The sequence below is a fragment of the Pteropus medius genome, unplaced genomic scaffold (assembly GCF_902729225.1).
Source record: "Pteropus medius unplaced genomic scaffold, Ma_sr-lr_union100, whole genome shotgun sequence".
NCBI lineage: Eukaryota > Metazoa > Chordata > Mammalia > Chiroptera > Pteropodidae > Pteropus > Pteropus medius.
This window is the reverse complement of record NW_024352784.1, coordinates 19,293,508-19,308,343: the sequence shown is the minus strand read 5'-3', so window position 1 is coordinate 19,308,343 and position 14,836 is coordinate 19,293,508. Positions and strand designations below refer to the sequence as shown.

The 14,836-nt window shown below is 44.8% G+C and overlaps 1 protein-coding gene and 1 non-coding gene across 3 annotated transcripts in view; both read left to right on the top strand.

The window, feature by feature from the left end:
* The window catches only part of UPB1 (beta-ureidopropionase 1), a 30,612-nt gene that overhangs the window by 10,386 nt on the left and 5,390 nt on the right, over positions 1-14,836 (top strand). The window contains exons 4-7 of one of the 2 annotated variants that reach the window (XM_039847716.1): positions 6,356-6,450; positions 8,759-8,920; positions 10,647-10,816; positions 14,720-14,801. In XM_039847716.1, coding sequence (XP_039703650.1) covers positions 6,356-6,450; positions 8,759-8,920; positions 10,647-10,816; positions 14,720-14,801 — 509 coding nt within the window. The remainder of the gene's footprint in view (positions 1-6,355; positions 6,451-8,758; positions 8,921-10,646; positions 10,817-14,719; positions 14,802-14,836) is intronic. The other variant, XM_039847717.1, reaches the window with a different exon arrangement.
* On the top strand, positions 4,972-5,090 carry LOC120590708 (5S ribosomal RNA). The gene has a single exon (XR_005649759.1). It is a non-coding gene; the product is annotated as a 5S ribosomal RNA (ribosomal RNA).

Here is a 14,836-nt window from a genome sequence, read left to right as displayed (position 1 = left end):
CCGCATCCTCTCCAACATTTGTTATTACTTGTCTTGTTGATTATAGCTATTCTAACAGGTGTGAGATGGTATCTCATTGTGATTTTGATTTGCATTTCCCTAACAGCTAGCGATGTTAAGCATCTTTTCATATGTTTGTAGGCCATTTGTATGTCCTCTAGGGAGAAGTGTCTGTTCAGGCCCTCTGCCCATTTTTTGTTATTATTGAATCGTATGAGTTCTCTGTATATTTTAGATATTAGGCCCTTATCGGAGGCGTCGCTTGCAAACATATTTTCCCATTGAGATGGTTGTCTCTTTACCTTGTTGACAATTTCTTTTGCTGAGCAGAAGCTTTTCAGTTTGATGTCGTCCCATTCATTTATTTTAGATTTTACTTCCTTTGCCTTTGAGGTCAAATTCATAAAATTCCCTTCAAGACCAAAGTCCTTGAGTTTAATTCCTATGTTTTCTTCTATGCATTTTATTGTTTCAGGTCTTATACTCAGGTCCTTAATCCATTTTGAGTTAATTTTGGTGTGTGGTGATAGACAACAGTCTAATTTCATTCTTTTGCAGGTGGCCTTCTAATTTTCCCAGCACTATTTATTGAAGAGGCTTTCCTTTCTCCACTGTATGTTTTTGGCTTTTTTGTTGAAAATTATTTGCCCATATAAATATGGATTTACTTCTGGACTCTCGATTCTGTTCCACTGGTCCATGTGTCTGTTTTGCTGCCAATACCATCTTCTGATTTTCTTAATAGTATTTTCTTTTCTCTAGGTTATCTACTTGTAAGAATACAGTATATAAAACATACAACATACAAAATATGTGTTAATAGACTGTTTATGTTATTGGTAAGGCTTCCGATCAACAATAGGCTATAGTTAAGTTTTGGGAGAGTCAAAATTTATATGGAGATTTTCAACTGGGCAAAGAGTTAGCACCCCTAACCCCTGTATTGTTCAAGGGTCAACTATAGTTCCCTGAGAACGAACACATATGAGGTAAACTTTTGGGGTCCCGGCATATTTGAAAATATGTTCCTCCTACAACTTACTTGATAGTTTGGTTGTGTATAGAATTCTAGGTTAGAAATAATTTTCTTTCAGAAGTATAAACACACCTTGCTCCATTGTCTTCTGGCTTTGGTTGTTGTTGACTAGTCTAAAGCTATTTTGATTTATGACCCCATTGTTTATGACCTGTTTGTTTTTCTCTGGAAGGTTGTAGGAGCTTCTCTTATTCTCTAATACTTTGAAATTTCACAGCGATGGGCCATTGTTTGAATCTATTCTAATCCATTATTCTAAGTACTCAGTGGGTTCTTTCAGTCTAGAAACCTGGGTCCTTCAGATCCAGGAAATTTTCATATATTGTTTCATTAGTGATTTTCTCCCATCTTTTTTTCTCTCTTATTGTGATCCTACTAAGAGGATATTGGAACCCTGGGCTAGATCCTTAATTTATTAAAATATATTTCCTCCTGTTTTTCATCTCTTTGTCTTTTTTTCTCAATTTTCTGGTAAATTTTATCTCATTTGTCATTCAGCCTTCTATTCAATCTTTCTTTTCTGCCCTCATATTTTGAATTTATTAGAGTTCTTTTGGTCTGAAAGTCCCTCTTTTATCACATCCTGTTTTTATTTTATAGTTGCAATATCTTCCCTTATCTCTGAGGATATTAAGTACTGGTTTTTTTTTTTTCCTCTCTCTGCATGGTTCCTACTTACTTCAGTTGGTCATTTTTTTCATGACTGATTTTAAGAATTGGGGATTAAAAAGCAAATTGCAATCTCTGAGTTTTGGGGAGGAATTCCTTTACCGAACTTCATGATAGGATGACCCTATTTAGGTATTTGTTACATAGTCCCCCGTGGTACTGTCTTTGGGTCATTCTTTTCCGACTGGTCAGATACTCCAGAGAAGTTTCTTCTAATCTCCTGCCAAGAAGAGAAAGAGAACAGGGGTCTCGTATGCTGACGTTTACTTAATTCCTCTGTTTTGGACACCGTACTTGCCTTTATCTGTTCCAGTTTCCCCAAGGCCAAAGACCCTCTGTTTAACTGTCTGGAGAGTGAGCCTCTAGCCTTCTGCTGGGGTGTGAGGGGCACGTTCTAGCCTCTCACAGCGGAGGAGGGATGCAGGCTTCTAACGGCTTCTTAAACAGACTTCTGACCCATCATTTTTTGTCACTTCTTCCTGCTTCGCCTGCAGAGCTCCTTGATGCCTCTGACTCCTGAGGTTTTGAGGGGTCTGCAGTAAAAGTAGATGCTTCCTGGCCTCCTCCACTGCCAGGGCGACTCGATTTTCTCAGTCCTCTAAGATATCATGCATCCCTTGGCTCTCTCGCCTCCTATGTGTTGTTGCCATTGTCTTTCAGTGACTCGTCCTGGTGGATTTTTACCTTGGCATAAAAGTCCCTTTACTTTCATGTTGGTGGGGTTTCAGGAAAAAGCAAGGGTGTGAGTCCAATCTCCCGTTTTCTTACATTTCTTGTTATGTGTGTACTTCTCCTCTTGTTTGTGCGATACTTTAGATTTTTCTGCCTCTTTCATTAGACTGTAAGCTCCATAAAGCCAGTGACTAGGTTCGTTTATTTTTCCCATCTTAATCCCCACCCTTATTTTTTAATAGTAAAAATAAATTTTTAACTGTGATTAAATATACATAATATTTATTACTTTAACCATTGGTAAATGTACAATTCAGTGACATTCAATACATTCAAAAACTATCACCATTATCAATACCCCCCAATTTTTCATCATCTCCAATGAAAACTTTGTACTCATTAAACAATAACTCCCCCTCCTCTCCCACCTTCATAACCTCTATTCTACTTTCTCTCTCTATGAATTTGGCTACTCTGGGTACCTCATATAAGTGGAATCGTACAGTATTTGTCCTTTCGTGTCTGGCTTATTTCACTCAGCAGAAAGTTTTCAAGGTCCATCCGTGTGTCAGAATTTCATTCCTCTTTATGGCTGCGTAATATTCTATTAGATGAAATACCACATTTGTTTATTCATTCCCCTACCCCCATTTTATCTGTAGTGGCTTGAACAATTCCTAGTACATGACAGGCATGAAAAAGTATTTATTGGATGGCTTAAGCAACTTCTTCCCGTTTTAGGATCTAGAAAATTCCCACTTATTCATCAAGGCCTAGCACATACACCTCCTCCTTTGAGAGGCCCTGGGGACTTGCCTAACACAGAACTAAGCACTCTGTAGTGTCATGCAGCCACACCAGGTTATAACTCAGCTCCCCCATGTCATCTGGCAGCTCCCGAGGGCAGGGCCAGGGCTAGGTTTACAGCCTGACTCCAGGAGTGTTGGTTCAATCAATGGGGAACCCCCTTTCTCTCTAATTTGAAATCGTAGTTGGGACTTTGCAGCCAGTCTCCCCCAACTTCTATTCCACATCTTTGTTTTGAAAGTCAGTTTACATTACAGTGGTTGTGCAAACAGGAAAAGAACCCATTAAAATGGAAATAGAGAAATTTGGAGAGCTTAGCAACCTGAAATGAAATCAGAAAGGAAGGCTTTATTCTCATGGGGCATGTGAGTCTCTTCTAATGCTCTGAAAGCTGAGAATAAATGGTCATTAAGATCTTTTTTTTTTTTTTTTTTTTATTGTTGTTGTTATCAACAGCCTTTTTGTTGGCTTTCTTAAAACAGTTTATCCCTCTTCACTGAAGAGGAGCCTGGGGAGTCTTGAGCCTGGTGCCACGGCCCCTGGGACTGTTGTTGGCAGAGCCTGGTGCCCATGTTGGTGCCTCCATGGGCCACCACCATTGGTGGCCTCTTCATCTTAGTTCCAGGCTTCCTGGGACTGGAAGGGATTGGAAGGGTAATGCTTCTCTTCCTTCTCTGTGAAGCAAGGAGAGTCACACCTACTTGACAGGAGTATCGAGGACAGGCTGCCTATTCCTGGGCTTGGCACTATGCTGGGCACCTGGTACATGTTTGGGAAAGGTTGGCTACAATTATTACCCCCAAATGGGTGGCAACCAGTTAGATCACTCATCAGTCATATCACACAGCTTTCTGTAAACCTTCCCCACAGGTTATTCAGTTCAAGGCAACCAGAACAACAGCAAGCATCTGGAAACTTCCATTAGGCTAATCCCTCTGAAAGAAATGGACTTGGGTTATTAGGAGGAGGGAGATCTAAGGAATATACAGAATTGATCCAAAGAATTCAGTAATCCAAAAAGAAAAAGACAAACAGCTCAGTAGGAAATGGGCAAAGGATACTAACAAGATGGCCTAGAGAACAAACCCGGAAGGCAGTGACCTCATAGCAAGGCGTGCCCCCTCACTGGTGATAAGGAAAACGCACATTCAGTTGTGGTGAGGTACCAGTTCATGCCATCAGACTAGCGGTGTTAAAGAGTGTGGCTGGGGCTGTGGAGTGACGGAACACACATAGCCGAAGGTCCCAGGTACCCACCCCCACTGCAGGCCCTTCCCTCTCCTATGCAGGAAACCGCCATTTGCACCTGGTATAGGTAGTGTTCTTTGAACTGTCACTACATATATATTTACCTACCATTTGGAAAAAAAAAAAAAGCAAACAAAAATGAAATTTTCTATTTAATTCGCCCCCCGGTGGCATCTAGCCGGAGGTCGTAGGAATATAGTCATGCACCACAAAATGACATTTCTGTTAACAACAGACCACATATACAGCAATGGTCCCATAAGAGTACAGTGGAGCTGAAAAATCTCTATCACCTAGTGACATCACGGTCATCGTAACATCATAGCGCAACACATTACATGTTTGCGATGATGCTGGTGTAAACGGACCTACTGCACTGCCTGCCATATAAAAGTATAGCACATATCATTACATGCAGTACGTAATACTTGATAATGATAATAAACGACTGACTATGACTGGTTTATGTATTTTCTATATTATGCTTTTTAATCATTATTTTAGAGTATACTCTTATTATTTATTTAAAAAAAAGTTTGGTCTACAGCCATGCCACCCTGAACGTGCCCGATCTCGTCTGATCTCAGAAGCTAAGCAGGGTCGGGCCTGGTTAGTACTTGGATGGGAGACCACCTAGGAATACCAGGTGCTGTAGGCTTTTAAAAAAAAAAAGTTTGCTGTAAAACAGTATGCATTGTTAGGCCGACAGTAGCCTCACACATCTCGTGTTTACCATGTCTCTCACTTGCATCATTTTATTTTGTGCTTGACATCATCTTGTATTGTTTTGTACAGTAACAATGCTGTACATGTTTGTAGCCCAGGCGTGATAGGCTGTACCGTACAGTCTAGGTGTGTCGTAAACTATACCACCCAGGTTTCTGTAAGTGCACTCTGATGTTCACACAATGACGAAATAGCCTAATGATTCTTTTCTCAACGTATTCCTGCCATTAAGCAGCCCGTGACAGTAATGCACTATCCTTAGGGGCTGCTTAATCTATCCAATGGTTCCCAAACTTCCTGTGTGGTCATTAAGTGAGCGGATTTCCATGTCCCCGGAGGAGGAACATTCATGTGGTGATGCTCCACAGTCCCAGTGCTATCCTCAGTGGCCTCTGATACCGCCCCCGAGGAGTCTTGACTATGCTCTTATCAATCTACAGACCACCCAGCAGCTCAGGATCTGCCAGTTGGGAGCAGTTTGGGGCCGTACCATATGCAAATTAAAATATGTATATATACATTTTTCCATTGTGGTAAACAGACACAACATAACACTACTTTAGCTATTTTTAAGTGTACAGTTCTGTGGCATTAATTATGTTCACATTGTTGGGCAACCATCACCACCATCTCCAGAATTTTTTCATCGTCTCAAACTAAAACTCTGTCCCAGTTAAACAACAGCTCCCCATTCTCCCCTCCCCACAGCCCCTGGCAACCAATATTCTACTTTCTGTCTCCGTGAGTTTGCCTATTCTAGGTACCTCATGTAAATCATGTAGCCATTTGTCCTTTTATGACTGTCTAATGTCTTCAAGGTTCACCCATGTTGTAGCATGCGTCAGAATTTTTAAGGTCGAAGAATATTCCATTGTGTGTATACACCACATTTTGTTTATCCATTTATCCATCAGTGGACACTCAGGTTACTTCCATCTTTCAGCTCTTATGAATAATGCTGCTGTGAACACAAGTGTGCAAATATCTGTTTAAGCCTGTGCTGTAATTGCTTGTAAGACTGTAGGACAAACATTTGGCCTAGCCCCTTGTTTTGCTATGAAGCCTGAAAGGTTAGGGTCTGCCCAGTGTCCACAGCCAGGGACAAGACTCGTAAAGTAGCGCGAGGCACTAGGCTGGGACCCTCCACCGCCAGGCCATGAGCACTGGTTATGATTCTGACCTTTCTCCTCTCTGCAGCCATGCCCTTTGCTTTCTGTACAAGAGAGACGCTTCCTTGGACGGAATTTGCCGAGTCAGCAGAGGATGGGCCCACCACCAGGTTCTGTCAGAAGGTAGGACATTAACTGCTCCTCTGGCAGTAGCTGCCAGACATGTGCAGGTCCCAGAGCAAGGCCACAGCTGCTGGGTGTGGCTCCTCACCATGGAAAATGCATCCGCTTGGTGCTTGTTTTGCCAGATAAGGTTAGATAAGACTCCTTGCTACCCTTTTTTTTTTTTTACTGTACTTTCACTTAAAATCATAAGAGTTTCAAAGAGTTTCAGAGCCAGAAGGGCTCTTAATGGCTTTTTTCAGGGAGAGAACTGCAGCCAGGGAAGGGTGGCCTGGCGGTGACCCGATAGTAGGTTCTACAGTGGCAAAAGGCAGAGCTGGCACTTGGGGACCAGGGACAAGGTTGAGTTCTTGTCCAGAACCGTGCTCCTTCACTTGCCATTTGCTGGAATTATGTAAACTTCTCTACATGGCCTGTCTCATCGGCATAGAAATTGGTCTTCACTTTTCTTTATTAAACCTCGTGATACATCTTGTATGATCTCATTTATACAAAATGTCCAGAATAGGAAAATACACAGAGGCGGAAAGCAGATTAGTGGTTGCCAGGGGCTGGACAATGAGAGGGAATGGAGAGTGATTGCTAATGGGTATGAGGTTTCTATCTGGGATGATAAAAATATTCTAAAATTAGATTGTGGTGATGGTTGCACAATTCTGTGAATGTGTTGAAGACCGCTGAATGACTACTATAAAATAATATTGAATGTCAACTGTAATTGAAAAATAAGAATAAAATAATAAAAGAAATTTAATTATTTAATTAATTTTTTAAAAGTAAAAAAAAAAAAACCACTGAACGACACACTTTGAAAGAATGAGTTTTATGCTTTGTGAATTATATCTTGATAAAACTGTTGTCAAAAAGAAAAAAAACCCTAATGTTCAAAGAGGTTACAAATGGTAACGTATCTTTATTCTCACCTCAAACAAAAGAACTCCTGTCATTTCTCCATGTCCCGTTCCAGACTTTATACATGTACTTAGGGGTTTTGGGAGCAGAACTGTAATCATGGTGCTTCTGTCAATACTGACTTGGGATTCTAAACATCAGCGTTCTCAGGCAGTAGGGGAAAAAAAATGTCTCGTCCACCAGGTTGTCGATTCTGTGCTATGGAAGAAAAGAGGAAGGGGACTGGTTAGGAGGCAATTGCAGATGACATGGCCGAACTAGGGCTAGAGGAAGAGAAAAGGAAGAGTAGAAATGAGAATTGGTGCCAGGGGACACACGTCTGCATCGAGAGTGGCCAAGGGGCTTATGGCCGCCCTAACATGGCTTATAGCATCACCTTCCACCCCCGAGCCGTTCCCTCTCTCCTGTCATTAAGGCCAAAGGTAATGACAGGCTTGTTAGAGTTGAGGACAAATGACCTGCTGGGGCTGCTCATCCCCGTGATCACCAGGTTCTGATGCTCTTATTTGAGACAAAAAGAATTCAGTGTCGGAGAGCCTTTTTTAAGAAGATATAGATGAAAAATACAATGATTATTCTTTTTTTATTTCTTTTTTTATTGTTTTAAAAAAGACACGTAAAATTTACCATCTTAACCATGTTTAAGTATACGGTTCGGTACTGTTGAGTACATTCACCGTGTTGCAACACAACCTTTTCATCTTGTCAATCTGAAGCTCTATACCCACCAAAATACTCCCTTCCACCCCCAGCTGCTGGCAACCAAAGTTTTAGTTTCTGTTTCTACAAATCGGACTACTGTGGATACTTCACATAAGTGGATTCACACTGTCTTTGTTCTTTTGCGACCGGCTTATTTCACTTAGTATCATGTCCTCAAGGTTATCCATGTTAAGGATGGCATCCATGTGACAGAATTTCTTCCCTTTTTAAGATAGTATAATATCCCCTTGTATGGATATACCACGTTTGTTTATCCAGTCACCCACTGATAGACACTTGGGTTACTTGCACCTGTTGGCTACTGTGAATAATGCTGCTGTGAACATTGGGTGTGCACATATCTCTTTGAGACCCTACTTTCAATTCTTTTGGATTATACCCAGAAGTGGAGCTGTTGGATCATATGGTAATTCTATTTTTAATTTCTGAGGAACTGCCATACTGTTTCCACAGGGGCTGCACCATCTTACATTCCCACCAACAGAGCACAGGGCAATGATTACTCTTATTTTGCTGAGCTTGGGGCTCAGGACACTGGCATTTAGTTTTCCAAACGACGAGTGATGGCTCTGAACCAAGGCTGGTTATTTAGAAGAACCACTAACTTCTTCAATAAAATATCTATGGCAGTTCATTTGAAAATAGGACTCTGCTATGTTTATCATTTTTCCAGCTGGCAAAGAAGCATGACATGGTGGTGGTGTCCCCCATCCTGGAACGAGATGGAGAGCACGGGGACGTTTTGTGGAACACAGCTGTGGTGATCTCCAATTCTGGAGCAGTCCTGGGCAAGACCAGGAAAAACCACATCCCCAGAGTGGGCGATTTCAATGAGGTGAGCTGCCCCTCAGATCACCAACCTGGCTCACTCACTTTTCTGTGCCTAATCTCCCTGAGCCTTTCTGTCAGGGAAGTTCTGTGTCGGGTCATGTCACATTATGCGACACTGGAACATAGTGTGTCTGCAGCACCCAGGGGCCTCCCCACATTACCCCACATCACACAGGCAGACAAGATTCAGGGGGCACTCCCGGGAGAGTCCCAAACACTTTTAGCACAGAGGGGTATTTTTTTTTTAATATTACCTAATTTGACTTCCTGAAATTCTTCTTTTAAGTAAGTAATATATAAATTAAACCAAAAAATTGTGCACAAGCATGAAATAATTCCTACAGTCCCTTTCAGGCTCTGAGCTCCTCGCCCGTCACAGCCTAGTCCTCGTTTGGAGAGTGGGGGTCCTTGTCCATGGCTCATGTGGGAACTGAGTCAGCCATGTCCACATGTTGGGTGACAGTTGGTGAATGTGTGCACATATGTATCAGGTGGGGCTTCATCCCCGAGATCAGGGTATAAGTCAGGGGAGCTGTTTTGTTTGGTTAATGCCAGTTTGTGGGTGGGTAGGATGGGGAGAGTGGAAATTTGAAGGAGGAAAATGAACTCTACCTAATACCTAAGATGAAATCTGAACTTGATCTGTAATAAACAGTTATTCAGGATGTGATGTTTCCAGTCTTTCTTTGCTATCCCTGATGTGTGGGAGTCCCAGCCGCTCTCAGGCTGGTCAGGTGGATGAGAAAGGATCTGTAAAGCTAGCCGAGGCTCCCTGGAGAGAAAGGAGAACCCAGCGTTTCTCAGTAACAGCTGGACTTGGGGGCAGGAGGACGTGTCCCTTGGCTGTTTACCCTGAGATTAATCTTTAGCTCCCTGCAGACAGTGAAGGGCTTGTCTCGACGCCCCAGGATCTGCTCTGGTGTCTAGCACATGTGCACTTCCTGGTTGCTGCCCGACCCTGGAAAATTTTGAAATTAATGGGAGGCTGAGAAATGCTCCAGGAGCAGATCTGTTTGGGACCCCAACCTGCCCTCCACCCTAACCCTAGCACCATCCATGAAAATGTCCCAGAGCCAGCACCCCGAGGGGGCAGGTGAAGAGGGAGGGACTTTATCCCACCTGTCTGCCCAGCAGGGACGTCCTTAGCCCCAGGCAGAATGCCCAGGGACTTTGTGGAGAAGAGCACTGTCAGGGTGTGTGTTCTAGTCTCAGATGGGAGTGAGTGAGCTGGGCAAGTCACATGTCCACTCGGGCTCCGGTGTCCTTCCCCTAGCAGGCAAGGGTTGCTCTGGATGAGCTTCTGGTCTCTTCGGCTCTGACCTTCTTTATAGGAACATGTGATTGGTGAGGACATTGACCAACTTATGTTAACACTGACCAAACCTCAGCCTTTAGCTGTACCATGACTGAAACCTAATCAAAGTTTCTCCTTGGAAATACTGTGGGAAGTTGCTTTGGGGTTTTTTTTGGTATGTCACAGAAGAAACTGTGGGTAAATGCTTAAGCCATGGTGATTTCCCCTTGGGTTGGCTTGTAGTTATTGTGTCTGGGGGTTTTTGTGTGTGTGTTTTTGTTTTTGAAGCATATTGAAATTTTGAAACTTAAAGTAGAGTCACACCCACGAGTGTCACTTTTGGAATACTGGTGATATTTCATTTTTTTCTGCCAAGTCTAAGGAAAGGGAAATCTTACAGCTCAGAGGCTTCAATATATGGCCCTTTGTTTTCCAGTCAACTTACTACATGGAGGGAAACCTCGGCCACCCCGTGTTCCAGACGCAATTTGGGAGGATCGCAGTGAACATTTGCTACGGGCGGCACCACCCCCTCAACTGGCTCATGTACAGCATCAACGGGGCCGAGATCATCTTCAACCCGTCGGCCACTATCGGAGCACTCAGGTCCCTCAGCAGGCGGGATTTGGGAGGGTTCTTGGAGGTGGGTTAGGTAACAGGCAGGCGTGACCACCAACACAGCTAACGAATCCGAGCCCTGGGATTGCATGTTGCATATTTAACCAACTTTTCCATGAAAAAAAAAAAAATCAATTACAATCCCTCCTAAAGAGCTTCTCTGCTGTGAAACACTATCCTTTGCTATGACTCTAAACCCTGAGATGATAATGATCCCCACCATTTGCCCCCAGAGTTGTCAGGATTCAAAAAAGCTCCTCTTTTAAAGTGACCGGAGTAGTGAGTGTCTGGCCAGCATTAGCTCTCCTCCCCGTCACAGCTGCTGTGCTCCTGGGCGAGCCGAGGTGGCACTGTGGATTCCTAAACCTCCTGTCTGCAGCATCCAGTGCATGGAGGGTGGGCTTCTGCATAAGAGGAGCAAATAAGGGAGTCGGAGCTGAGAGGGTCCTTAACAGACCAGCCAAGTGGCTCTGAAGCTTGTTTTTAACCAGCAAAGTGTTTTCTTCTTAAAACACCTAACACGTGTTCAGGTGTCACCCTAATCCTGAAACAGATTAGACTGTTCTGACCAAGGCAGTGGGGCCGGCCCTGCCAACTCCGGAGCTCCTGGGCAGGACCCCTGGGGCTCCGCATTTAATAGTGACAGCCGAGCTAAGATGACTCCGCATGACCACTACACTTCTACTGCTTCTCTCTTCCCCAACGGCTGAGCATTTGGGTGGTTTCTAGTTTCGCATCGTTGACAAGTACCAAAGCTCTAGGAATTTTGTGTGTAAATATCTTCCTCCCCAGCTCACTTCCTTCCAAGCGCTCGGGTGCCTGGATCAGTAGGTGCTGGCTTGCACTCTCTGTTGTCCTACTTGCCAGTACCCCAGCGGCGTGGGGGTTGGGAGGGCGTCCCTGGTTCCTTTGTGGGGGGCAGCTGGAAGAGTTCTGGTAGTCAGCTTTGAGTTCCCTGGCGGCTCACAACTGTCACTCTTGTCCTTGTTTTCGACGAAATTTAAGTCAAATTTCTTCTAAATGTCGGAATGTGATATTTCCTTTACCTATTCTTTTAAACAAGGTGCCCCCTTCTCCAGAGTGACATCCCCTCAAGCATTCTGATTTGCACAGCAGGTTTCTTCTTGAGGCAGAACCCAAACCCTGCCTGCTACCTCAGGGTCACGGCCCTGTCTGCGCATGTGAAGGTCACGTCCGCGTCCAGGAGGGGTGCTGTTCAGTGGCAGGGGGAATCACAGTTGTAGCTTTCCCCTCAGAGGATCTCCCTGCGGCCTCATGGCAACTTGCTCACTATGACAGTTGTGATATAAGGTGGCTACTGGTCCTCTAGTCACCTGGCCTTGGCAGAACCTCTAGGCCACCCCATAGGGCAGCCCCCTCCTGCTAGCCATGTGTAAGGCATTCGGCAAGCTCCATCTCCCCGCAGGGCCCTGAAAGAACCTGAAGCCAACACGCTGGGCATCTGGGCTGACTCTTGGGCCAGGGCAGGCAAAGCTGTGGTCTCAGACTCCAATGGCCACCTCCCTGACCCCGCTCCCTTTTATTAGCCTTAATTTGCAAGCAGAAGCACCCGGCGTAATAAGTACATAACTGCTTATGTCCTCAGCTGCCTATTCGGCTTATAAAAATTATTGATTTTCCTTCCTCAGGCCTTTTAAGGGTTTAGTGAGGCTGGCAGTTAAAATGCTAACAGGTCTTTTGGAAAGCAGTATGTTTCATGAGCTATTAAAATGTTCACACCCTTTGATGTGAGATAATTATACCCCTTTGAACTTTACCCAAAAGAGGAGAAAAACGTCGTACACTTGAAGAAGTTTCTGGAAGCTCTGCTTATAATAAGAAAAAGCTAGAAGGGAGAAAAATGTCGGGGTTAGGTAAGTTTCAGTCCACTTCTTCCATGGGTTATTATACAGCCACTAAAAAGAGTCCTTATGAAGATGATGCCGCGTCGTGACAAAAGCCCATGAGTAAAAATGATATTTCCAGGCTGTGGTCAGAACTCTGTAAACATTTTTTTGTGCCAAGATGGTCATGGAGTGCGGAAACATTACAAAAGATCATTTATTAGGATGGTGCAATTCTGGATGATTTTCTTTAAATGATAAATGATTATTTGCGGAATTGATTATGAGTGCTTTTAAGCACGATGCTGGGCAAATCCCCACCAGCTTTACACAAGCATCGGCTGCCAGCTTCCAGAATCATCTATCCCGATGTCTGGCATCTCCCGCTGCCCTGCTCGCTGTGGTTCAGCAGGGTGTCCTCACTCGTTTTGGGGTCTCACAATCCTAAGCACACAATAGAGCTGAAGTGCTTTTCGATAAAAGCACCTCATCCTGACAATCCTATGCAGCCCGTGTGGTCGGAGACTTCTGCCATGCAGTTCGAAAGCCGCTGTCCCTTTCCCTCGCTGCATTTCATCTTCCCACTCTGATTATTTTTAGGGGCTCCTGTAGCCACACTGGGAATATGGCAGATGTCCCCACACCCCCACTGGGATCTCCGTGATTCCAGCACGCGCTGGGCTCTCACGAACCTCCGGCTTCCTTTCCCTCGCTTGTTTTGAGAGCCTAAGTTTTATTGCCAGCTGTAGGTTTGAGTCCTACGCAGTACACCCTCCCTGGAGAATTGCAAGAAAGATGTTTTATGGCACTCGCCCTGCAACTGTCTATTTAATTCTTGAAAATGTCATTTATGGGTGTGTTTCTGTAAAACTCCTTTCTTAAAAGTTTTGTCAGCTCAGCTTAGCAGCTGGTAGAAAAAAGCAGCAAAATGAGTCCCCTCAATCAAGCCTGTGATTTTTTTTTTTCCACCCAGACACGTGAATCCTCCTGAGAATTGGGCTTGTGACAAGCATCCACCCCCTCCACCTACTCCCCGATTTAAACCAGGTGCATGCTGACAGGAAGGAAGATTCCAGGGCATTTTGCTCCCAATCACTCAGTGTTTCTAAGTGGGCATTATATCTGTCAATCCAGAATCTTAATGATGCTGTTCCTCAGACAAGAGATAATTAGTGACCAGAAGGCCCACTGAATTCCATGGCACATTTTAGTTGGCGGGCTGGAGAAGGACAGGGTCTCTGATTAGGGCCAAGTCTCCTGCCACGTCCTCCCCTGTGTAGGCGCTGGACTGAGGAAAGCCCACAGCTTAGCTGTGCCTGGGGGCTGCCTCTTTTCCTATACTACTAAGAGAAGCAGAGCCCTTACTTAGAGATGGAAATGAGAAGGCACTGGGAAACGGAGACTGGCTCAGGGGAGGTAACTCCTGCTACAGGATCTACCCCTGCCCCGCACCGTCACCACCATTAGCTAAATTCCTCTGGGTTTACCCTGTTAGCTTGGCCTGACATCTCCCCCTGTGGAGATTGCTGTATAAGGCATCACAGCAGGGTTGGGGCAGGCAGTTAGAGCCTTCGCAGGGCAGTGCAGAGCCTCCAGGCCCTCAGCTTCCCTCTGACATTTTCCAGGTAAGACTGCCCAGCCTGAAAAGCAGGTTCCTCACGGACCCTTGAGGAAGGAAGGAATGAGAAGTAGCAGTTCTGGAGCTCCTGCCACACAGGCCCCTCTAGAAGCTTCACCTGCCCGGACGGTCGTTAAGTCTTTACAATCTCCCTTTGAGAAAGTTTCCGAAAAGGAAACCTGAGGCTCAGGGAGAAGACTTGATCCAGGGCTGCTTCTGCCTGCAGAAGGCTCCATGGCCTGGAGCATGGGACAAGCTGAGAAAAAGCTGGCCTGCTTCTAGGTTAAGGGTTACCCATGGGCATAAAAAGTCTCCCCGGCCATCCCCACTGAAGGCCTGGAAGGGCTGGCCCCTGCAACTCGGGGCTAAGCATCCATAGAGTCTGGCTGGGAAGTTAGAAACTTAGTACCTTTCGTTCTTCTCTCACAGTGAGTCCATGTGGCCAGTTGAGGCCCGGAATGCAGCCATAGCCAATCACTGCTTCACCTGCGCCATCAATCGCGTGGGCAAGGTAAGTCCCCGAGGTCTGGCCAGGCTCCTCAACTT